General features: G+C 35.6%; 1 protein-coding gene and 1 pseudogene across 3 annotated transcripts in view; one reads left to right on the top strand and one right to left on the bottom strand.

Annotated features, from left to right (window-relative positions):
• Sik2 (salt inducible kinase 2) overlaps positions 1–27,026 on the bottom strand; it is a 121,587-nt gene that overhangs the window by 40,096 nt on the left and 54,465 nt on the right. For all 3 annotated transcript variants that reach the window (XM_033764320.1, XM_010610676.2, XM_033764319.1), the window contains exon 4: positions 2,554–2,715. In XM_033764320.1, coding sequence (XP_033620211.1) covers positions 2,554–2,715 — 162 coding nt within the window. The remainder of the gene's footprint in view (positions 1–2,553; positions 2,716–27,026) is intronic.
• Positions 26,800–27,026, top strand: part of LOC104852892 — a 1,115-nt pseudogene continuing 888 nt past the window's right edge.

Below are 27,026 nucleotides of genomic sequence, written 5' to 3'. Positions count from 1 at the left end.
CGAGGTAAAACCCCCATAAAAAAAAAAAAAAAAAAAAAAAAAAAAAAAAAAAAAAAAAAAAAAAGTAAAGAGTTATTGTAATCCAGTAATCCAGCATGGCCAGTGTAATTTGGGCCGGGGATTTAGCTCAGTGATACCACACCTGCCTTGTAAGTGGCAAGGTCCTGAGTTCGATCCCTTGTACCAAAAATACATACATAAAATAAAAGTGTAACTTGATTTAGTACAATTTTTTTTTTATGTTTTTAGGTCTGTCAGTCTGGCTGTTAATCTGTGTTTATGGTAATTAATTTTTTTTTTTTGTTACCAGGGATCAAACTCAGGCCCTTGTACTTGGTGAGGCAGGCACCAGAACCACTGAGCTAAATCCCCAGCCCTATGCTAATTAATTTGATAAAGACTTATAAAATAAGTAAATAAAACCTGATACTGGTAAGAAAGAAAAAAAGTGGTGGAAGGGAAGAAGAAAAAGAATTGAGATGTGTTATACCACATGTACCAATTTCCCACAATGAATGCAATCATTATGTACTGCAAATATGTACTAATAAAGAAGTCTGTTTAAAATTACACAAACTATGGGAACATTCTATTATTGTGGTGTTTCTTTTGGTACCGGGGATCAAACACATGACCTTGCACTTGCAAGGCAGGCACGGCGCCACTGAGCTAAAATCCTTGGTCCTGTGTTGTTTCCACAACAAAATATGACAAACTAATACAAATTTTTATGTCTATATTTTAAAATAAACAAATGAACTTAAAATACTTGGCTTTATTCAGATAAGTTCATTTGGAAAAAGAAAAAAAATCCTATAAACAGAAAATCTATTACGTGTCCTAAAATATATACAACTGGCATTTAAAATAAAATGAATAAAAATTATCTATCTTACCCTAAATACCAAAGACAAAAACTTATGCAAAAGGGCAGAGAAACAAATCAGTTCATTGCACAAATCAAAGGCTTTCATTTACAGTTTATACCACAATACAGCAATCCTGAGCAGGCTGCTTTCTTCTTAAACTTACTGAGTCCAAGGAATATCTAAACTAGCTAGTGAACCAATACTTTCTTGGCCAGCTCCTCACATGTGCATGTCTCCTTCCTCTTCTCAATACTAGGACAAAACACCACCACTTGTAACTATGCTAAGCTTTTAATCCATGCCCTATCTTCCTCAAACCCAATCCAAAATAAATCTTCCACACTTTCAACTTCTACTATTGCTTCTCTGTTCAGATTGCCATGTACTCTGCCGCACTGGATTCTTCATAAATCTTCCTGTCTTCAGTCCTACTCACAGCTCCCAGCCATCTGAGCTTTACTGCCAGGGACATACTGCTAACATGCAAAATTAATCATGTTATCCCAATTCCACTTTACCCGTATACACAACCTGGAATTTCAATAGGTTAGCTTTTCAGTACCTACAGAATGAAGTGTAAATCTTTTACATGGCCTTTAAGACCTTTCCTATTCTGGTCTTTACCTACCTGTTCCTTTTCTATCACTCCCCCAAGCCTACAGATTTTGTATCTCTCCCCAATACTGAGCTACAGTACCCACCATTCCAATCTCCATCTACCTGTTTGCAACATCCTGCTTCTATTTTAATTCCTGGCAAAAGCCTCCACTGAAATAGTTCCTCTTTTGTGACAGGTCCCTGACTCTTCAGGCAGACTGATGTTTCCTCACCTATGTTGCTCCTATAGTTTATATCCTCTCCATTTTTTTGTGGTGCTAGGGGATCAAATCCAGGGCCTTGCTCATGCTAGGCCAGTGCTGTACCACTAAGCTAAACCTCAGTTTTGTACAGACCTTTATGATAGCAAGTCTCATACTGTTTTGTATAGAGCTGCATCCTCAGTTTTGTACATACTTTTATTACGGTAATTAAAGAATTTCATTAAATTTTATTAAGGTGTAACTGGAAAATAAACACTGTATATACTTAAGGTGTACAAATGATGATTTGATACACATATGCACTATGAAATGATTTCCACATTTCATATTGCACTTAGCATGGTACAATACCTGACATATAACATACTTACTGAATGAAGAGTTTTAACTAGGTAAGTAAAGAAACTTAGTTATTCTTCATCTCTATCTATACTAGAAATGAAAACTATTACATCAAAGCAAGGAAAGGCAAGGCAAGGTTATTTTTCTACTCCCATCACTCTGTCTTTTTGCTTTGTAACTGCACTGCAGTCATCAGTCATAACAAGGAGAGAGATTAGATGGCCAGCACCTTGCACTCTTCTCAGTCCTGACATCACTCTCACACTCAAGACACAGGTACCTCCTCCAACAGAGCCCAAGGGACCTGAACATAAATTGATCCCAGCTATAGCCTGGCTGTGTCTATTAATAACGAATTTATTGCCCCACTTATAATTACACATAAGACTAAGGAGACAGATAAAGTATACTTTGAGAAAACCTGATGTCATTAGATAGAAATGCTCCTAAATCTGCAGGGCTGACTCCACATACCTAAGGCAAAGGTTCACATCTGCTCATTTCAGACCCACCCCATTTACCTGCTATTTTGATATTCATGTTGTTATCCAGTAGAAGATTTTCAGCCTTGAGGTCACGATGCACAACTTTCCTACCATGACAATAATCAACAGCAGAAAGGATTTGCCAGAATTTTCTCCTAGCTTCAGACTCATTTAACCGGCCATGGTTAGCAAGGTAGTCTATAAAAGAAGAGAAAATTTAGAATTATTCACCAAAATAAAAAGGCTCTTGTATCAGTCTTCATGATTTTTCTTTTCTTCTTTTGTCTCAATCAATTTTTTCAAAAGAACAACTAATATTCAAATGATATGCAGTTTTCTAAGTTTCTTGCCTTAGGAAAAGTAAAAGTCCAACCATATCTTACTGGAATCCAGATAAATAGTAAGAACTCAACATCAGATAACATAAAGTGGCACAAAATCATACCTCATTCAGGATGATTTTCAAGCTGGGTATGTCAGTACACACCTGAAACCCCAGCTACTCAAGAGGCTGAGGTACAAAGATCTCAAGTTCAAGCCCAGCCTGGGTAACTTACTGAGACACTGTCTCAAAATAAAGGAAATAAAAATGGGCAGGGGCACTGCTCAGTGTGAAGGCCCTGGGTTCAACCCACAGTGCCACACAAACAAAACCCACTACCCCCACCACCAAAACCAAATGCCAGGGAAACAGTTCAATGTGAGGGCTCTGGTTTCACTCCCTAGTGGGGAGTTGGGTGGGGTTTGTGTTAGACTCTTCTTGTATTTATTTATTTTTTCCCCCAGTACTGGGGACTGAGCTCAGGACCACATGTAAGGCAAGCACAGTCTACCAATGACCTATATCCCAACCTTTTTTTATTATACCCTCCCCCTAGGTACCAGGGATTTAATTTAGGACCTTGTGCTTGCTAAGTAAGTATGGTGCCACTGAGCTAAATCCCTGGCCCTATTTTATTCTATTTTTCATTTTACTATTTAGTTGCCAAGACTGGGCTCAAACTTAGCCTCTCAAGTAGCTGGATTACAATGATGAACCACCTATATTTTGGTTAAAAATTTTGAGTATTTCTCCTAACCATATTTAAAAAATAAAATTTACGTAAGGCAAAGAACATGAAAGAATTCCTTGGCATCTCATCAGACAAGGAACACTAGTCTTTTTGCTTTATTTTGTTTTTTGAGACAGGGCCTTGCTCTGTAGTTCAGACTGGTCTTGAACTCACTATGTAGGCCAGTCTAGTCTCAAAATTGAGGTGATTCTCCTGGCTTAGCTTCCTGAGTGTTGGGATTTCATGCATGCAGCACACCACCATACTGGCTAGAGACATCCAGTCTTAAATAGTGTTCCTACACTTACTACACAAAGCACTAGTAACATGAGAGTAATATGCAAGTAGCTTACATAATGCACACACTACTCTTTTTGAAGGAATAATTCTGATCTACCTAAAAGCATGGATTTGTTCTCCAGACCAACACTGTTCCAATAGCCACAACAAATGACTATAAATCGTGAGTGTAAGATAAATATATTTCATAAGATACAAATACATAGCTATCTTTGTGTAATATGGTCTCTATGAAAGTAGTTTACTTGAATATTATACATATACTATGTATATGAATTCAATGTAACTAAATATTATAACTCATTCAATTTTTACTGGAAGCTCTAAGTGTTCTGAAATTAATGTTTTAAGGAGAGAGAGATCAATATACATCTTAAAAGACTTATTTAGGAAGCTGTGAGGATTATCACGAGTTCAAGGCCAGCCTGAGCTATAAAACAAGACCATCTAAAAGGGGAAAAAGAAAAAGACTTAGGATAACTTTCCTCAATAAGGAATTATATGGGTAAATCAATATTTAGTCACCACACATTTTTCTGCTCTAAAGTATGTAGTTCACTGGTTTTGAAATTCCATGCCTGTGGCCCACACCCTTTTCAATTCTTGCTATAGAATTTACTAATACTTAAGACTTTAATAGTTCACAAAGTTCAATGTCCCCAAAAGACCAAGGTGCTAGAGGTTTGGTTGCCAGCTGTGGAGCTCCTGGGAAGCAGCACAACTTCTAGGAGGTGGGACTGGTTGGAGGAAGCAGGTCACCGGTGCCTTTGAAGGGTACATTCTGCCTGTGGTCCTTTCCTCTGTCTGCTTCCTGTCTACCTTAGGGTGAGCAGCTTTATTCCATGAAGCCTCCTGCCAAGATCTCTCTGCCTCACCACAGACCTAAAAGCAATGGAGTCAGCTGACCATGGACTGAAACCTCTGAAATTATAAGCCAAAATAAACTTTCCTTCTTTAATCTTTTATTCTTAATTATTTTGTCATAGTGACAAAAAGCTAACACACAGAGCATGTTCATACTGCAACATCTCATTTAATCTTCTCCCAAACGTCTATGATAACTATTACTTTAATTTTGATATTACATATGAGAAAACAGAAGACCAGAGGATTAAGTAATCTAGCTGAATCTGAAACTTGATAAATAAATTAGTTGACTTGGGACCAGAATCTCTGACTAAACTTTTGTATAATCTAAAGTATCTCTGCTAGAATCTTGTGGAAAGTCTAATCATCCTTTTTTGGGGGGGTTACCGGGGATAGAACTTGGGACCTTGTGGTTGTGAGTCAGGCAGCAGCACTGAGGTAAACCCCCGGTCCCTAATTATCATTTTGAAACCCTGCTCCTGTGACATTCTGCCTTTTAAAAAATCCCTCACTTCTTCAAGTAGATATAATTTATTTATAGTTGTCACAAATATACTGTATCAGTTTAATTATCCTCATTGTAAATATACCAATGTTTGCACACGTGTTGTATTTTGAACAGTAAAGGGCATCCTTAAGTTTTCTGAGAATAAGAACCATGTTATTCTCTCTACTCTGCAATGATTAGCCCTACAACAAACATTGTAGGTACTTAATACTTAGCTGATGCGTGGTATCATGAACTTTCCCACCAACATAAAAACATGAGGTATGCCACAACAAATGACTAGGCTGTAACTGTTCTAGCATATTCTAGTCTTTAAGTGTAATTGGACATTTTGTCTACTCTTCTACATCTGCTACACTAAAGAAACTGAGATGATCAGCTCATTTTTGCCTTTCAGAGCCTGTATATAGCCACCCACAATTCTGAAGAATCATTTAAATGATTTAAATCATTTAAAAATATGTAAAATGCTTATTAAAATTGTCTAACCTGCCATTAGAGAGACTATCCTTAATAAATGTCAAGTGGATAGTATTTCGTGTATGTATAAGAGAAAACCAGTTCACTTCTATACTGGATAAGCTGGGAGATCCACTAGAAGGGGTTGGTCCCTGGAACCTACTGAGGGGAATGCAGCATGATCTCTGTGAGGGACTATCTTTGATTTGTTTCTTTCTATTGAAAAAACTGAATTAATATAAGTTAGTGAGAAAGATTTGTGAGATTTCAGCAACACAGAGAAACTTAACCGATGCAATGTAAGCAAGTACAAGTTAATATATATGGAAAAAGACCTCAGACTACTGACATAAAAAGGAACCAAAAGAGCACAATGGAATCTATATTGATTGTTTTTTGAAACTCTAGTCCAAACTAAGATTTCCTTAGGAAAGAGAAAAGAAGAACTTTGAAACACTCATCAGGAAAGGTAATGTCTATAAAACAAAGGCAAGCCAGGCATGGTGGCTCACACCTGTAATCTCTGCACTTGGGAGGCTGAGGTAGGAGGATTGCTGCAAGTTTGAGGCCAGCCTGGGCTACACAGTGAGACTCTATCTCAAAAACCAAAACAAAACAATCAAAACCAAATCCAAAAAACAAAGGTATATCATAGATTAACCTAAAATAACATGAAAAACCAAAGTCATCATATATGAATGAATATATAACACAGAGCATGAGAAAAATAACAAATTCCACAAATTAAGAGATAATGTATTTAAAGAGGCAGTCTTTTTATTTTATTTTTGTTTTTTGGTACCGGGGATTGAACTCTGGACCTTGCTCTTGCAAGGCAGGTGGAGGAACCACTAAACCAAATCCCCGGTCCTCTTTTTATTCTTTATATGAAAATTTTAGCAAGTATTTCAGAGTATCCACTAACTTTCCATTTCTGCAAAATTTCATCACTGAATTTTCTAACAACCCTTGAATAACACAAATAATTAAAGCAGAAACCAGTGGCTATAAGTAAAACCAGTTTAGGTACCTATAACCCCTGTAAGGAATACTATTATCAACCCGACTGAAGTTAACACATCACAGTGTCTTCAAGTTAACGTGCAAAAAGCACACCCACGTTACTATTCAAAATTTTAAGTATGACTAAAGAACAAACAAAAGCATAACAGCAAGACTACAGTAATTGATTACTATTTGATTTTGAATGAATATTTAAAAAATTTTTTTTTCTATATTTGCTTGCATTGGGTCTGTTAAGTGAACTGTAATTTATACTTGTTGACTTTAATAACAAAATCTTTTATGGTTATATTTGTATGCTCCCACACCATTTTGCTTTTTTTGAAACTGATTTTTACTGTATTTAAAAAAAAAATCATGATCTGCAACAGATTGGACAATTTAAACGTGACATTAATATTCTGAGAAATACTAATGTAGACAAGCAAACAAACAATAATATATTGTCATAAAGGTTAATATAAGAATAAAAGTATTTTGTAGATATCTTTATAAATATTCTAACTTTTTATTATCAGTTTTAAGACTACATAATGGTAGAGAAAACAGTATAAATCCTCCAGATTCTAAAGCATTCAACTTTTTTTGAGAGGGAGTACTCAGGGCCTTTGCATTGAGCTACAAGTCCAGCTCTGTTTTACTTTTTATTGTCAGACAGGGCTTTGCTCTGGCTGGGCTTGAATTTTTGACCTCCTGCTTCAGCCTCTCAGGTAGCTGGGATTACAGATGTTCACTACCATGCATGGCCTGAAGTTATCAACATTTTGCCATACTTACTTGCTTAAATTTATCTTTTTTTTTTCTGTAGTAACATAAAGCAAATCTCAACATCATTTTATTTATCCCAAATTCTTTTGTATATATCTCTAAATAAGTCATTTTCTTACATAACTATAAATATATCATCATCCCTCACCAAATTAATAATTCTTTAATACCATTTAGTACATAGTCTAAATTGAGATCTCTCTAGTTGGTTTATTTGAATCAGGATCCAAACAGGATGTGTATTCTGTATTTGCTTATCTTGTCTTTGGAATCCTTTTATTCTGAAATAGTTTCTCTGTTCCCTACTTCCCCTTCTCCCAAGCCACTGATTAAAAACACTAGGTCGGCTGTCTCATGCTCTAGATTTGTCCTTTGCTTCCTCATGATATAGTTTTATTTTCTCTTTAAGTGCTCGTATCTCCTATAAATTGGAATTCAAATAACATATTTATAGGTTTATGGGGGGGGCAAGAACATGCCGTGGCTGCATTTATTAGGAAGAATATAACATTTGGGTCTCCTGCTTTTAGGAGTAATTAGATTGCTTAGGGAGTTCTGGGAATGAGAGCCTGATCATTCAATGAAGTCTTCTCATCTTCTAATACCATGATTCTCAGACTCCCCTGTAGGTATACTGAACTCTCAGAGGGTTTCTTAGCTGTAGACTGTTCTGATAAAAAAGGTGCTGAAGGCTCCAGAAGTTGTACTTTTTAAAGAAGTATTCAGGTAATGTATAAGGACCACACTTTGAGAACTACAGTTTTAGTACCCACTGGTGGTCCTTACATGTATCAACAATTTCATGAAGGATCACAAACTGTACTTTTCAAATTTTGTTTCGATTTCTGCTGTAACTGTTAAATAAAATTTTGCAGAGAATTTTCTCTTGTCAACTAGGGTTAGTTATTTTGAAATACAACCTAATGGGTTAGGACTGATGAATTCTAAATTCCTCCTCAATAAACACAAACTTTGAAAGTAAAGATTTGGCCCACTGCTTCCAATGATGACTATTAAGATTGTGTTTATTATTTACCATTTTTTTTCTTTCACAATTTTACAATTATTATAACAAAGGCCTACATTTTTATATATTCAATTTGTTTCAATCAACTGTAGCCATTACTCTTTTGACATTCAGATTTTCCCATCTTTGGCCAGTAAAAAACCTTTCATGATGTTTTTAAAATTTTTTGTTTTTGCAGTGCTGAGGATTAAACCCAGGGGTTTATGCTACCACTGAGATACAACTAATTTGTTTTTGATTTTTGATTTTAACATGACCACAGGAATATTCATAGCTTTGGGTTTTCTTGTATAATATAAATGTTCTATGCTTATCTTGAATATTTCTCGCCTCAAACCTAGATTCAGTCATTTCTCTAAGAAGCTGGTTTCTTTGCCCTGGTACATGGTATATGAGTGCTTAAAATGCTTATTACTGCTAGGTCAGCCCTGTTTCTAAGTTTTATAGAGCAAAGCTAGAAGATAAATGCCATCTATCTATCTTAGCACATGTTAGCAGTACATAATGTTTACATTCCTTGTAAGGAGTTGGTACTTGTACATAACACATTTTTATTCCTTTTCATCCCCTTCTCCATCTCTTGATCCCTTTCCCATTATCTATTTTTTATTGTGCTCTTTATATTTTTAGCTAATCATATGAGGGAAATCATGTACTATTTAAGCTTAATTTCCCTCATACGATTTATTAAATTCACTGATTCAGATGCTTATTTCCATTTCAAATTTAACATTCTAGGTATTTTACTTCTTTGATTTTTTTTTCTCTTTCTTTTACATTAAAAATCTTGGTTCTTGGGGCCAGGGATTTAGCTCAGTGGTGCCACGTCTGCCTCACAACCACAAGGTCCTGGGTTGGATCCCTGGTACCAAAAAAACAAACAAACAAAAAATAGAAACTGGTTCTTAACATAAATAACTTGGTTTTGTCTTACAGTATGAGAAAATAAGTCTATAACTGTATTTTCCCCACCTCATTTCTGTTTTCTTTTATTTTTTGCTGTGTTGATATGAATCCAGGGTCTTGTCCATGCTAGGTAAGCACGATACCACAGAGTTATACCTCCAATCTTCCCCACTTCTTAAAAAAACATTTATTCTTTCTCTTCTAAAATTTCATGGCAGAACACATAAATCTTTCAGACATTTTTGGTATTTAATAGAATGGTGATATTCAATATATTTTAGATATAATAGAATGATGCTAAGAATGAAGGCTCGGGAGTCAACCTGCCTAATTCTGCCAGAATTGCTAACTATATGACCTTGAGCAAATTACAAAACTTTCCAAATCCTCCATTTGCTAATCCAAAAGTGGAGAATCTACTTCACAAAGTTATATGAAGATTAAAAGAAATCCAATGAATAAAGGTAAAATCTTGGCCTACTATTTGACATATAAAACTGCTCTAAAATGTTAACTATACTTCAATTAGGATTATCACTTTAGTTGTTGCGATTATGTTATTGGGACCTGACTCAGGCTATCTTCCCTTCCTTTCTTTTGTACCCATTAACCCCTTTATATTGTTTCTATATTTCACACTCCATTTGAAAGTGCTTTCAAGTCACCAACAACTTCCTCAGGCTAAAGCCATTATCCTTTCTCAGTTCTCATTTTTTTGTAACCTTTCAATTACATTTAATGCTAACCTGGTCTTCAAAACAACTCTCCTTGTTTATTCTGTTTATGTAGCTTTCCTCCATCTCTTTCATTACCTGAAAACTTGCTCTTGTTTTTCTTTTAACTACCTGAAACTACCAGAGTCTAGTCTAGGACTTTGCCTTCCTTTTTCTATACTGCCTCTCTCACAGAACTAAACTATCACCTTTTTATGGATGTCTGATCTGCTAAGCTGGACAATGTTAGTTCTTTTCTGAAATCTTCTCATTTAGTGTCTGTCTCAGGTATGCCTTTAGTCACTCCAGGGGAGAGAACATTTTGGTGTAGGAGCTTCTGTTTACAGAGCTTAGAGAATCTAATGAAAATTAAACATACACACAAATGCATACAGAAGTTGCATGCAATTTTAATGGGAGCTATTGAATCTTATATTTAATGCCAATATAAGAAACTCTGCTCTGGGGAATTTTGTTTGTTACTTAGAATTTCCATAAAAATCTCCAGGTTTGCTAAGAATGTTTGACCTTTCAATATTTAATTGTCTATCTATATAAATTTTCTTTCTGCCAAAGCAATGTTATCACAGTTTATCTTTTTAAAAATTTTATTACTACTTCTGAGGGCACTATAACTATCATCTTAGTTACTTAACCTTGAAAATTCAAGAGTCATCTCCTGCCAACCTCTAAATTAAGTATAGCTGAATTTTTGTTTTAAAGATCAATGCATTCATCCTATTCTTACAGATAAGTCATAGCATAGTCATTCTCATCCTCATCACTATTTAGTGGCACCTGTTGCCTCTGTCTCCTAGGGAAGGACAACCTTCCCAGCATCTTATCAAAGAAGTAGGAAAACCAAGCCAGATGAGTTCTCTTAAGTCTAAGGGTTGTTGAAAACTTTGCACAACCACTGTCAAGCCTCATAATCTTTAGTCAGAGATTATTAGTCCAAAAGATCAATAACTTTTAAAATATTCAATGTTATATTAAAAGGATTTAATTTATAATTTCATCAGTTTGTAATTGTACAGTAAATAGGCTGATGCCAATTTAATATTACACTTTTTTTTTTGTGGTACTGAAGACTGAACTCGGGACCTTGTGCTTATGAAGCAGGCCGCAGAACTACTGAGCTAAATCCCTGGCCCACTTAGTATTTTATCCTAAAATGTCTTTTGAAACACTCAGATAATTAAATCCTGGTCATAGGCTACTAACCGACAAATTTGTGAAGATTTCACATTTGTAAACACTAAATTTTTGGGGGGGTACTGGGGATCTAACTCAGGACCTTGTGCTTGTAAACACTAAATTTGAAGAGAAACAAAGTATTTTCAGGAATATAATCCCTGAGGCTCCAACAAGTACACAAACTGGCTCATTTGTGCTCTTTAAAATATTTTGTAGATCTACTGTTTTCATATTTCACATCTAGATCTCTATTTTTTCCCTTTCATCAGTATAAATACACTATGTGAAATACAAGTTACTGTAGTTTAGAACTCTAGTCTTTGTCAGTTTAGCTTGTGCTGGTTTTCAATTAGGCAGTCCCAGATAAAACATAACTAAGAAAGGAGAGTCTAAAATAAAAATCCGAAAAAAGTGTTTAGCACACTAATATATGTACCATCTAACATGTGAACACGGATAGAAGATGAATTAGGTGTCTGATCTGTACCATATTAGAAGAAGCTGGGTTACCTTAACTATATTTTGCATTATAATAGAATTTAGAAAATTAAACTTTTAACCTTGAGACACATTTATATGAAGTTACAGATTATGAAGCACTTCACGTTATTTGTTTCTGTGAGCACATAATCATTTTAAATTGTGTGTTTGACAAAAATTAAGGAAATTGTTGCTTGTGGTGTGTTCTGGCAATTTAATTGTGCTTTCAGCAATTTCCCTACATTACACTGTTTGCATGTGGTAGTCTCTCAATCATTTCTTCAAGCTATGTGGAAGTACTGAAGCAAATTATGATCTTCTGAGAATAAAATGAAATTTTAGCTACATAGTTTAAAATATTAAAGATTATTTACAATTGACTTTCATGACTACTCAGGGACAATTAAAAGCAGATATTCAGATGCAAATGAAAACAATGCTGAGATTCCATCTCACTCCAGAAAAAATGGCTGCTATCATGAAATTAACCAATAACAAATGCTGGTGGGGTTTTGGGAAAAAGAAACACTCCTCCACTGTTGGTAATGTAGACTGGCGCAAGCATGGTGGAAATCAGTATGGAGATACCTCAAAATGCTAGCAATAGAGGTCCCATTTGACCCAACTATTCATTCCCCTGCTGGGTATCTTCCTAAAAGAATTAGAAGAAACATGCCAAAGTGATATATGGGCACCCATGATATACCACACAGTTTGTAATAGCTAAAACTTGGAAGCAGCCCAATTGCCCATCAACTGGAAAATGGCTCAAGAAAATGTGTGCATGGTTTTTTAAAAATAAAATGAAGTACTACTCAGCCATAAAGAAAAAGAAACTAGAGACATTTATAGCTAAGTAGATGCACATCGAGGCCATTCTCTTAAGTGAAATAAATAGGACAGATATGTAAATACTGAATAGTTCCTCAGGTGTGAGAATCTGAAAGTGTAAATAAGGATCAGAAGGCATAATAGATAAGGAGAACTGGAAGAAAATGTTTGGGGTTGGGAATTTAACTCAGCGGCACTGTGCCTGCCTAGCAAGCAAAAGGTCCTAAGTTGGATCCCTGGTACCAGAAAAAAAGAAAAGGTCTAAACGGGAAGGGAATGTGGGAAGGCTTGGGGAAAGGAAAGAAAGGAATGGAATTAATATGAGAAAAGGAAAGAATGAAAACAAAGTCTTGGTAAGTAGGAGGGGCAGGGAAATGAGGAAAAAAATAAGAAGCAAGATGCATTATATAAAGGTACAAATTTCCAATGCTGAATGTAATTATATTGTATACCTAAAATGTACCGTTAAAATTAAGAAAAAAAGAAAAAAAAAAGCAAATATTCAGACTTTTCTAAAATTATCTGTAACTATCACAGAGAAGCCAATACATAGGCTCTAACACAGTATATGATGATAGTAACAGATGATATTTTTTTTCTTTTTGGTACCAGGGATCAAACTTGGGACCATGCACTTGTGAGGCAGGTGGTGGAACCACTGAACTAAATTCCTGGCCCCAGATGATATTTTTTTTTAATGAAAGAAGATTCTAAAATACAGTTGAAACAGGTTCTAGAGTCAGACAAGCCTAATTTTGAATCCTGGCTTTATTCTCACTGCTGTAGACCCTCAATTACTGTTTGGTAATAAACAAGTTTTGTTCTTGGTGAGAGTCATAACTTAAACTACTCTGCACATGATTTCTAAGTTGATGGCAAAAATCCTTGGAGGGAGTTTTGTTTCTGCATTCATCCTATTGGCTTTGGCCTATACACAACAATTAATTCTGGTTCACGATATTATTGTACTATCCTCACTGTTTCACAAGACTTTATCAGTTACCACATAAAATATAAATTAGGAAAAAACTAAAACTTCCAATTTAAAAATATTTAATAGGGCAAATCAAGGCCTGTAAGTATAAACATGTACAAAAATAATGATTTTTGGTCCAGTTTCTGTATATGTGGTATAGATCTTTTACTTTACTTAAATTAGTCAGATAAAATCAATTGCCTAAGAGTGATGAACATAGTAGCACAGAACTACATAGGGCCCTCAACTGTGCTGTCTTCAGGTCAATTTTAAAGTACAATGCCTTCTCTCTTGTGGTATCAAATTAAGGAAGAAAGTTGAACTACTGAGTTTAAAGAGTAAGAGTCATCTGTTTATTCATTTATTCAACAAATATTTGAATGACTTCTTTGTGTCAAGGTGCTTGGCACTTTGCCCTCATGATACTTCTGTTCAGTAGCAAAAAGGATGACAGAGATAAAAATGATACTACAGGGTACAGGGTAATAGTGTGATTTACTGGAAACTACCTGGGGAGCCACCCTTGGTAGGGTGATCATAAGAGACTTCTCCAGGAAGACAGTATTTCAACTGGGGAGAAAGCTCTCTAGGATGGGATGAAAACAAAAGGCAACCAATGAAGTAAAAGCATAGACAGCAAAGAAGAGTGGAAGGCATTTGATTAAAGTGAATCTGGGGGGCTGGGGATTTAGCTCAGTGGTTCGGTGGCCTGCCTTGCAAGAGCAAGGACCTGAGTTCAATCCCCAGTACCAAAAATAAATAAATAAATAAATAAATAAATAAATAAATAAATAAATAAATAAATAAAGTAAGTGAATCTGGGAGCTGGGGATTTAGCACAGTGGCACCACACCTGCTTTGCAAGCACAAGGTCCTGAGTACAATCCCCAGTATATATTTAAATAAAAAAAAAGATTTATCTGTAATTTGAGCAGAGAATTTAGCTCAGGGGCGCTGCCACTTGTCTCACAAGAGCAAGCTCCCGAGTTAGATCCCTGTACCAAAAAAAGAAAGTGAATCTGAAGAAGTAGTCAAACTAATTATAAGTTTATAGGCCTAAAGAGGAAGTCTATATTTTAGAATATTGGGAGACCTCATAAAGGCTTTAAGTAGCTGAGATACCTGATTTTACAAGCACTCAAAAATAATCTGAAAATGTGAATTCTTTGCTATAAGCCATGTAGTTCCAAATATTACATTAAGAAGTTTAGGCACCTCTATGGGAATAGTTTGATAGCTGATATGGAAACTGCAATTCATATGCGAAAAGAAGGGGTTAACAGTAAAAATTTTCACATGTACTTTAAGACAATCATAGAAGAGATGTCATTAACCAACACTTGGCTTAAAGATAAGATACTGTCTAAAACACTATAAACTTTCCCAGCATACTTTCAGAACAATAGCTGGGTTTTCTTACTGATTTTATGTAACGATAATATTTCATTAACTGTTCCAGAACTGTTTCTCAGGGAGAAATTTAAAAAATAATGTCAACTGAATAGCATGGGAAAGTGCCCATATTCGTATTTAATACTACCAGATGATGGTGATGATGTCATCTCAACGGTATTAAACATTCCAGACAATTTCCCAAATAGGTATTTTCATCCCACCTATTTTTGTCATTTCTCAAAGTCTGCTGTGAATTATTTCTGAGTAATGAGTTTGACTGGACTGATAAATGAGTCATTCCAAACTGAACCACTGCTGCTGCATGCTATTTATTCAATTTATGGTAGTGTTATAATAATATTTATAAATGCAATCTGGTCACACTTCTAACACGTTCTTTACACAGATAAATACATCCAGATAGCTATTTTGATATGCAAGTATTTCTTAAGAAGGAAAGAAATACAGTCTAAATTCTATGATTTACCAAACCATGCAGTTGTTAGGAATTAGGATTCAAATATCAAACTTGGAAAACAAGTGAAGGAAGTAGGTTTAATTTTAACATTTTGATTTCTGTATAGACATACTCTAAGAATATTAACATTTTAGCAAATACTTGCAATCTAAGACATTGTCATTATCCACTCATAAATTAAAGGGCAATATGTACCTCTTTTACTTTTTAACTGAGTTCTTCAGGTAAGCTGAAAGAATGAAGCTATGCCAAACTGGTTCATCTAGAAATGTACACAGGAACCAAACAGTATGGATTAAGTTGTGCTATGCAGGATCAATTTTTCAATGAAGCATTTGCAATAAAGATAACTAAACAGTAAGCCAAGGCTGTTGGGCAAACAAGTTCATGAAAAATCAAGCCCCTTAGTTTATTAGCCAGTGGCCTGACAATGACATATTTTTACTGGGATCGCACCAATAAATAACAGGAACAATATGAAGTTACTTGTCAAAAAGGGAGAAAGACAACACTGAAAGGGAAAGGGTTAAGTGGAAAAAACAGGACTCTGACCATCTACACAATCATCAAAGAAATCAAAGAGGACAGTTAATTCAGTGACAAACATATTACAGGGGTAGAATATTTCTGTAGTAAATTACTGTCCTCATTTCTTTACTCCCTTGCCATAAAAGAATTACTTATCCATGCTCTTTGTCATGTGACTTTGCAATGTCTTCCACTAGAATAAGTGGTATATATCCCTTCCTCTTTGGTCTTAGTCACGGAATGCATATGGCTTGATTTGATCTATTGTGTGTCTATCATCTATGTACCTGACAAGTGCATGCCCAGAATGAGACCTATGGCACAGATCCAAACCCAATCCATAGCCTGAAGTGAAGCTGCAGACAAAAACTATTTGTTGATGTAAACCACTAAATTTGGGGGTGGAGGTGGTTAAATAAGATTATCACAGTAAAATAATGAATGGTATATTCTCCATATTGGAAAAAGAAAATTGCTTAGTTAAAAAAACTCACTATAATTGTACAACAGAATCTCTGAACATTTTTGCCACACAATGTATGATTGTGATATTTTAACTCTTACACCCAACTGTATTATTTTTACATATCTGAATGACATCTTAAAGCATCAAAAAAATCAAAACTATCTTAAAATACCAATTGGCCTTGAAGAATAACATTTGGTTGGGAACTACTCATGTAAACTGTATTCATTATTGGCTCCACTTTATAAGATGATATACAAAAGACGAGTCTACAGTTTCCTCTCAGAAAGACCTCACCTGATCACTTCTTTTGTGCCAGTTTACTCACTGTCTCCTGCTTGTTCCCAGGTTCAGTGCTGGGAAATGGGGACAGCTAATTATTAGACAGGTTCTAGAGAATGAACTATGATTCATTTCTAGAAATGAAGGAAGATAAAACACCTCTAGGGGTTACTAATGACTAACTCTTAAGTCAAGGGAGTAATCAGAAAAGCTCCAAAACAACACTGACTAATGTTAAAAATACTGGGCTCTGTCCTCAACTCTTGAGCAAATCACTTAATCTTTATAGGCCTCAGTTCCTAAATATATGTAATTAGTATAATCTCTATGGTTGATTTAATTCAATATTAATATTTCAGTGGATATCAGCTTTATATAAAAAGGTGACTTCAAATTTCCCCTTGGTTTGCTTTTATCTCATCTTTCCTCTTGTAATTTCTGGTACAAAAATCCTTAGGGCACTTATTTTAGAACTGGAGAAAAGTTAGTTATATTGCAGTGGCAGTTCTGAAACTGAAGTAGTGAGGCTGAAAAAACAGACTCCCATGTAGAAAATGACTGAATGAAAGAAGCCAGAAGATAATAAAGCAAATTTAGAGGCTCTCAGGAAAGACAAAAGGTAAACAGCTTCAATCTGGGCAGTACTGAGGGAACACAGGCAGGAAGGACTGTGTCTCCACAAATAGTAGTGTCACAAACCAAGAGCTGACGTTTCATAAAGCAACCAGTAGTGTGCCAAAACACGAGAACGCAGAGGGACAGAAATACAACCTAATGAGGGAACACTAGGAGGCCCTGGAACCCAGTAGTTATGTAACAAATGTTTGTTTAACAACAGAAAGAGAAGCTGGCAATGCTTATGAAACTGCTGATCTTAAGAACTTAGTAAAGATCCTGAATGAGAGGAACAGGTGTAGTCTTGAATGAGGTTTTCTTTTGTGGTCTTTAAAAGATTCATGTTCAGCAAAAGGACATGACTTCATGCAGTTTGGTTTACAGATTTGACTCTTACATTAAATGATGTCTCCAGGTGGTTTAAGTGGTTAGTCTTGCACCACACACATGGTTAACCAGGAAAGAGATTAGCGTGGGTTTCTAATCATTACTCTTAGGAAAGCCCAACACATCATTACCACGAACTGCTGACGTACAAAGTTTGAAATAAAACACCGTAAGATACAGTTTAGAATCTTTTTCACTAATCTTTAATTTTTTTTAAAGATAGAGTTTAAAGTAATAGTGGCAAAGTCAACAGGATTTAGAATGTGTCTTACTCAAAGCTCCAAACCTATCAAAGTTAGGACATATTTCTAGGACTTGAAAGATGTTCTCTGGCAAGTGTTGTTTCTATAGATTTCAGAGGAAGAGTTTTCTGACAACCTTATTATTGTCGTCTACAGCTTCCTGAACAGTTTCTGACTTGGTATTTTCTTTTTGATTTTTTTGAGATAGGGTCTCACTACATAGTTGAGACTGACCTGGAACTCACTATGTAGCCCAGGCTGGTCTCAAACTCACAGTGATCCTCCTACCTCAGCCTCCAGAGTGCTGGGATTACAGGTGTGTGCCACCACGCCCGGCAGTTTCTGACCTTTCTAATCAATCTTTCCATCTTGTTCCTTTCTCTTCTTGCAGAAGAAAAATAAATAATAAAATCCACTTCACTTTTCGTGAGTTTGTTATTAGTTACTATTTATCTAATTATTGTAAGACTTTAAAAATTATGATTTCTCATAATTTGATTGTACACTTAAAAATTGCTACTCTAAAGGCTTGGGGAATTTCTAAACTTGCTCTATTTAATAGTTAAAGTCCATCATGCACTAATATTACCAACAGTTCAAATAGAATACCTTGTGTCCTGTTCAAATATTTGTGGACCATTGAGCTTTTATATAAATAAGAATGTCTACTAAGCACACAAGTTGAAAAAAGCCAGTGAGATCCGTTGAGGTTTTTGGATTAGATTTTTTCGAATCTATAGAATTAACTCAGTGCCATGCTTAGCATGTATAAGGCCCTGGGTTCTTTTTCTCCCCCAGTACCAGGAAGCAAACTCAGGACCTTGTGCTTGTCAGGCAGGTACAGCACCACTGAGCTACATCCTTGGTCCTAAAGCCCTGGGTTCAATCCTCAGGATCAACAAAAAAAAAGTCAGTGGTACCATGGATCCCCCACCCCATACTATGGATCAAACTCAGGACCTTGTGCTTGCCAGGCAGGCACAGCATCACTGATACATCCTCAGCCCCTACCATGGATTTTAAATTCATATGCAGTAGATTTATGATTCCTGAACAAACTGTCATCATGTAAATGTATGAACAAAGACTGAATTCATAGCATTTTAAACTACCATAATTAGGTTGTAATTTGCGCCATGAATGGAATAAAGTTTTATCAAATGCAAGCATCCCTATAACACACAGATAAGAGACAGAAGAGACATTATGAACTGAGACTATGGAGTAGGATTTGGATATGCAGCCTATGGTCAGTGAGAAAGGGGTAGCCAACATCAGAGAAGATGAGAGGGGCTAAGGAAATGATGCATTCAAAGACAAATCAAAGTCAGGGTTTAAAGACTGTAAGTCTAAAAATTGGGCAATTTACCACAGACAGAATATAGCTAAATATTAATTACTTAATTGCTTGTTTACCAAGAGGTTTTCCAATTCAAATTATTACGATTTTTGTGTCTGTAAAAGCATTTCTAATGTTATATAGAGGTCAAAATGAAAAGAACTTTGCTTTATAATTTTGATGCATCATAGCTATTGCATAAAGTTATATCTCTATACAGAATTACTAATAACACTTTTTTGACATCATGTCTAAGATACAGGTAGATTTTGACAGAAATAAATAAGCATATACAAATGTGTTTCTTCATCTTACTTTCTCCAACTCTTACTCAATTAGTTCTATTCTAGTAAAAATGAGACTTGCCTGGAAGTGAAAAGGAACATGTATGTGACTCATAATAAAGGAATTAACTGTAATTCTTTCAAGCTTTTTTGCATATATTTGTTTTATCTGACAATTATTCATTAATAAAATATCATATACCCCAATCTCTAGAATTCTATCAACTGCAAACTCACCAACTCCACATGGAGATCTACTATGCACCTTAAACATAACTTACCTCCAAAAGAACTGATCATCTCTTCTAATCCTGCACTTTACCGAGTTTTCCCAACATAATAAAAGGCTACTTTAATCTTAATCTTGAAACCTTTCCCTCTCCATACCCAATCTATCAGCAAATCGTGTGAACTCTTTGACATTTTGTCTAGAATCTCATCAGTTTTAAGTCCATCAATTGCTCTCTAGTCCAAGTCACCATTTTCCCTTGCCCAAACTATTAAAACAGTTTTTTAAAACTAGTTTTTATCCTTGCATCATTGTTTCTTATTCTTGATCCAGTAGCCACAGTGATCCTTACATTTTGTCAGTCCTGTACCAATAACCCCGAAGTTGGTACTATGGCCTAACAAGCTACTACATGACTTGAAAACATTTTTGATTTACTCAAAATAATTTAAAACTCTAAGTTATACAATATAGCAAAGTGTGACTGAACATAGCTTGGACCTAAGGTATTTACTCATATTTGTTCACGGTGACTACTTAAACCAAACTTATTAACATAGAATTATATTCACAAGTTCACAAGGACAAGTGTAGAAGCATGTTTATTTAAAATAGCCCAAACTAGGAGACAGACTATCAATAGAATGGCATGCTATAGAATACTACATAGAAGCTGTTAAAAATGTAACTTATCTTTAAGTATTTACATGGAAGGATTTCTCTTTTCCAGTCTGAGTGCGGCTCCCCATATATAGACAGCCTTACATTTGATGTTCCCACTGAATAGCTCCACCCTACTTGCTGCAAGAATTCCTACTCATCCTTTAAGACTCATCTCAAAGTATCACTTCATTAAGGAAGCCTTTCCTGATTCCTCTGACTGGATAGGACAGGTACTTAATGTTTGTTGAACAGAATAAAGAAAAAAATACCTACAATTTTCATATTCTAAAAACTAGCCTGAAGCTACATTCTTAAAATTAATCATGATCTATTCTCTCTTTCCCTTAAATCTAATGTAATTTATATATCACAAGAATTACTACTAAGACAGCACTTTGGCCTTTTCCCAGTGATCTTATGCAACATTACTTGGAAATGTGTTGCAATGAGGACTAATTTTTTTCACTGTTTTGTCGAGATATATAACAAAACATACAGGTCATCTATTCAAATTTTATACTTTATATTTTTAAAATGTACTGTTCTTATGTATGTTTTCTAGAGCATTCATAAAAATAATATTCTTTTAAACAAAAATAAAACTCAAAGTTTGGAAACTACTAATTTGTGATTACTGTAAGACATAAAGGAAGTAAGAAAGCAATCATCCCACCTACTAGCTTAAAATACTTCCTCAAGGAAGTCCATATGAGTACTACTTTATATGAAATGGGGAACAGGAGAGAAAAGAAACCTGTACTAACCTCAATCTGACAAAGGGTCAAAAAAAGGACATGTCTAGGGTTTGATAAATATTTGTTAAAGGAATAGAATTTCCAACTATTTAGTAAATATTTTCAACTGGTATCATCCCAATGTTTTATATTCAACATATTCTTCTTATTACTTACTTCTTTTTGTTTCTTCATTGCTGTACCAGTATTCCCTTATAGTTATCTTTTATTTTGTCATATTCTGTAGTGCTCTTACTTATAATCTCATCAGTGCAAATTCACATTCAGACATGATTCCCTACTTCTATTCAGTTCATCCAAAAATTTTAAGTTAGCCTTGTGGTGTTTTGATATATGTGGTGTACAATAAAATTTGTCTTAGTTCAAATTCAGACAATGACAACAAACTAGGTCTACTTCATTATTTTAAAATAATTTTTATTAAGGTAACCAATAACAGCCATTAATCAGAATCATTTTAAAGCTTATATATTTCCCACTAAGCCTTATTATTATCCATAACAAAGTGTAACTTTCTTATTTTCAAAATCTTATTGGAATGTTAATGTAATCCTGGAAATAACGTAGTTATTACACACCTTTCAGGAACTTTATCCATTTTTGGCACTGAAAATCAGTTAGTTATTTAAGATTTTACTCTATTTTCTCAAACAGTAGAAAAAGATAATGACTAAATCTTGAAACTAATACAGTATAAATACATCTGACTAGCCGGGTGTGGTGACACACGCCTATAATCTCAGCACTCAGGAGGCTAAGGCAGGAGGATGGGTGTGAATTTGAGACCAGCCTGGGGTTACATAGTGAGTTCCAGGTCAGTCTCAACTACAGGGTAAGACTCTGTCTAAAAACAAAACAAAACAAAAAAAACAAACCCCCCAAACCAAAAAATACATATGACTATTCCTCTGTACTAAATTCTACTTTCATATCATTTTATACCTTTTTCTATTAGCAAAGCTATTACTATTAGCCTAATGTAATATTATTAGTACAGAGTATTTCAAAAATATTTTCTAAACAAAGGATTTAACTGAAGTGTCAAAATTTATTAATCTGATATAAAAAAAACCATGAGTATATCCTAAAACTGAGGGGAAAGAGATGACAACAGTGAAAATTACCCTTCCAACCTTACCAAAGGTTTCAAATTTTTTTTTTTTTTGGTACCGGGGACCGAACTCGGATTCATCCCTCTGCTTGTGAGGCAGATGGCAGAACCACTGAGCTAAATCCGTGGCCCTTCAATTTATTTTTTAGCAGATCAGGAAATAACATAAAGAACCAATATACTCTTATGAAAGAGGCCTTAGGAAAAAAACACCCTTCATTCCTCTGTAACGTCAGAATTTAACATAAAACTTCCTGTAACTATGATGACTTTCAGCTTATTCCACAGATGAACTGAAATATCTACCCTCCCCAAAATCTTCTTGCAGATTGATAAGGAAGCAGTGCCAGGCTTTTTAAATCTTAGAGATTCTGACAGAAAACAAACATCAGGTTTGCTTCAATGTCATTTATAATAGCCTTCACCCTACCTATTTTATGCCAGAGAATAGTCATGGTCACATTTTAAAGTCTCTCTGGCTCTGCAGTTTGGAACTCTCCAAGGTTCTGACATTTAATGGTGGTCTAATATCCGTATTCAGAAAACCAAAGCTACAGAAAACTAAACCGTAAGTGTAGAAGTCCTTAGCCACTTAAGAAATCTTACTTCTGATATCCCCCACCCACTTTGGCCTTACGTGTATCATTCCATCCCATTCTTGATCTACATCTGCCTGATGGCACCCTGGTACAACATCAATTTCTAGCAAATTCCTACAGCATCTGGATCTGTTCCTTTCTTACTTTAACTATTTTGCCACATCCATCCATTATTTTATTTTATTTTATTTTGGTACCGGGGATTGAACTCAGGTCCTTACGCTTGTGAGGCAGTCACCAGAACCACTGAGCTAATCCCCGGCCCCCCATCCATTATTTTAGTAGTAAAGTTCAATGGACTGTGGGACTGAGAGAGAGAGGTTTAACTTAACCTTGATCTGCTTGGTTAGATTTGAGCAACTGCAAGTAGATAAAAATATTTCAGATGTGTAAAGTTTTTCTTTTTTTTCTCTCTTCCTTCTCCCTTCCTCCCTCCCCTCCTTCATGTGTGTGTACACCATTTTGAGCAGAGAAAACAATGGTAGTCTACAATGCCCAATCTGTTCTCCCATTTCTCTAACCAGAGTTGTATCCATGGGGGTTGGGTGGAGGGTTGGATAATGTTTCAAAGGTGTTAGACTTACTCACAAAAGAACTCTTGGCTTTTATCTTACTCTCTCCCACACTGTAGCCTGTCCAACACCAGTATATGTTGCCCCAAGCCTTTCTTGTGATGAAAGTTTATCAGAAGGCATGATTTTCTCCAAGAAACTTTATTTATTTTTTTGGTAGCAAGGATTGAACTCAGGACCTTGTGCTTGCAAGGCAGGTGGCGGAAACACTAAGCCAAATCCCTGGCCCCCCAAGAAACTTTAAAAGTCCTTCAAAAATTGTTTTCCAAAAAAAAAATGAGGAAAAGGTAAAGCTATGCAGAATTACCTCAAACATTAAGCTGATTAAAGAAGAGGAACTTTGATTCTACTTCTTAGGAATTGGCACACACTGCCTCGAAAGTGGAAGGCAAAAGGCCTTGTACAGTGTTTGCCAGAGAAAACAGAGGCCTGGTCTTGGTCTAGAATTTCCCTCCACTTACTCTCTGGAGGGATCATATCATGGCTGAATACAGGCTCTAGAGTTGTATTACTTAGGTTTCAAATTCAGTGTCAGCATTCACTAGCTGTGTGACTGCAGGTAGGCTATTTTTTTGTGCCTGGGTGTCCTCCAGTGTAAACCAGAGATGATAAATATATCTACTTCAAAAGATTTTATGAGGATTAAATAATTAGGGTTAAGCATTTAAAACAAAGCCCAGTTTAGTGTGTCATCAATTTCTGTCAAATCTTCCCTTCAAAATTTACCCTCAAGCTGACTGCTTATTACCACCTGCACAATGACCTCCAGAGTCCAAGTCATCAACATCTCATGCCTATACCATGGCACTACTTAAACAGTCTCAGTCTCCACTCTAGTCTATTCTCCAAGCAGAAGTCAGAGGGACCACTGAAAAACTAAGTCACACCTTGTCACTCCTCTGCTAAAAACTCCCTAATGGCTACCATTCTCACTGAGCATAAAATCCCAAATTCTTACTATAGTCTATTAGGCCCTACATGATTTTAACCATTTCTTATCCTTCCCCAGGTCTCACCTCTGCCATCTCCTACCACTCTCTTCTCATTCTGCTTCAGTCACGCTGCATTTCTACTTCAAAGTCTTAGATTCCTACAAGGTGTAATTAAGACATATGGTGAGGAGCCAGGGATTTAACTCAGTGGTTCCACTGCCTGCCTTGCAAGCTCAAGGACCCGAGTTCTATCCCTGGTACCAAAACAAACAAAATACGGTGAATGTTTAAATTAAAAAATCATTACAGTAAAAGACACACTGTCAGTAATTCCCATCAAAATGCTCCCCCTTTCACTTCAAATACACTTATCCCATCATTCTTGCCACTTTCTGAAGCAGTACTGAAGTCCTCTTTCTTGAATGTCTTTAATTGTACTGTTGTGGCTGTCTCCATGTCCTAAACATTTACCTTACATGGCCATTTTGACTTTGGGGGAGATCCACAAGTTGCAGCATGCCACATTTGATGAATTTGGTAGATGAGGACATACTACCATGTTTTTTTCACTCAGCAGAAACTGCAGTAAATGGCTAATCAGCAAGATGTGATTAAAAAAAAGTTTAAATAACTTATTGTAGTTAAAGACACATTGCCATTAATCCCCTTCAAATTTCTCCCCTCAACATCCATTTTGAGTACACTTATCCCAGCATTCTTGGTATAGTGTCTTTTTTTGTGTTAAGTTATTCATAAAAAACAAAACACTGACTGTATTTTCTGAGCCCTACTTGTACAGTGATTTCTTCCTAACTTGAAGTCTCTGCTTAAATCCACTCTAACTACCCTGTAACTACTGCCCCATAGACTCCACATTTACCTTGCTTTACCTTTCTTTTTAGCATTCTTTATCATTTCATATTTTGTAAATCTCTGGATTTAACTAAAATCTGGGAAGATGGAGATTTCTGAACTTATCTTTTTTACCCCCTCTATCTGAAACAGTGTTTGGCATATAATAAATGCTTAACAAGCATTTGTTAAATTGATGGAATGAGCAAATATTTGCTACTATCACCTCATCTGTGAGAATTTTTCTTGTTCCTTCTTCTCTTTGAAGTACTGGAAATGGGATCCAGGGCTGCTCAACCACTGAGCAACAGCCCCAGCCTCTTTTTAATTTAAGACAGGGTCTCACTAAGTTAACCAGTGCTTGCACACTATACCAGAGAAAGTGCAGGCACTCAGTATTTTCATCTTAATAACTGTTGTACATAAACTCAGCAAGATATATACCCTGCAAAATGTGACTTTCCGTTCTAGAAATTAATTCTGAAAATCATATTAGACAATTAAGTTGAATGTTAAATCCATTAGGTTGAAGCTTTGGAAAGTTTATCTTTATTGGTACTGTATTCTTATATGATATGTTCATTGTGAAAAAGGGATTTTTCCTAAATGATATTTCAAATATTGCAAAAATTTAACTTCACTGGCTATCAATAATTTTTACGATAATAGTAAGATATTTATAAAATTCAATGCACTCATTACTGAAAATCTCTGAAGAAGCACTGTATCTATAAGAATTTAGAAGTTGGATCCAATATATTTCAGGGTATTGATCAGCCATGCCTTTCTGGGGATTTCTTGCTCACAGTGCAAAGTGGCTATGTTTTATATTACATTATATTAGTCAGCTTCATGTTACTATAACAAAATACCTGATATAAATAGTTAATTCAGAAAAGGCTTATTTTGGTTAGAAGTTCTAGTCTCTGCTTGAGTGACCTCGCTGCTCTGGGGGCCTCTGACAAAGGATACACATCATGTGGGAACAAGTCACCAGAGGAAACAGTTCACCTAATGGCAGCTGGGAAGCAAAAGAGAAAAACAGGGAGAGAATGGGGTCTGGTCCAAATATTCCCTTAGAGGGCACACTCCCAATAAAATAACGACCTCCCACAAGGTCTCACTTCCTGAAAGTTCTACCACCTGGAGGACAAGCCTTTGATACACAGTACCTTTGGGGGGTTTTATCCAAACTATACCATACACTGTATACTAAGAGTGTAGTACATGCTACCTAGGTACGTAGCTGACCCAGATTTAATTACAGTATACTGCCTTTCATCCTAATAGAACTCTAAGTTTCTTCAGGTAAAGTTCCCACAGTAATTTTCATTTTAAAAGAATAGCTTATATACCAATGTGTATGGACATATACCTTTAGGTCCCCAACAGTCTACTCCCCCTTCCACTCTCAGCCATGTATGTCTTCATTTACCACAGACGAAAATGACCTCAATCCTCACTCCACGGATGGGTCTGATTATTACCTGTAACTGGAAAGCTGCTGAATCAGAAAGGATACTGTGACTTGGCCTGAAAATTGAGTTGAATCAGATTTCTTCTCTTATTAAAATTAAGTTATGAGAAACTGAAGGGAAGACAGTATATAAGAACAAGGAACTCATAGGAGCCACTTTTTTTTTTTTACCAAAAAAAAAAAAAAAAAAAAAAAA

The sequence above is a fragment of the Fukomys damarensis genome, unplaced genomic scaffold (assembly GCF_012274545.1).
Source record: "Fukomys damarensis isolate Sample0158 unplaced genomic scaffold, DMR_v1.0_HiC HiC_scaffold_16, whole genome shotgun sequence".
Classification (NCBI taxonomy): domain Eukaryota; kingdom Metazoa; phylum Chordata; class Mammalia; order Rodentia; family Bathyergidae; genus Fukomys; species Fukomys damarensis.
The sequence above is the reverse complement of the archived record's forward strand: the minus strand, read 5'-3'. Positions and strand labels throughout refer to the sequence as shown.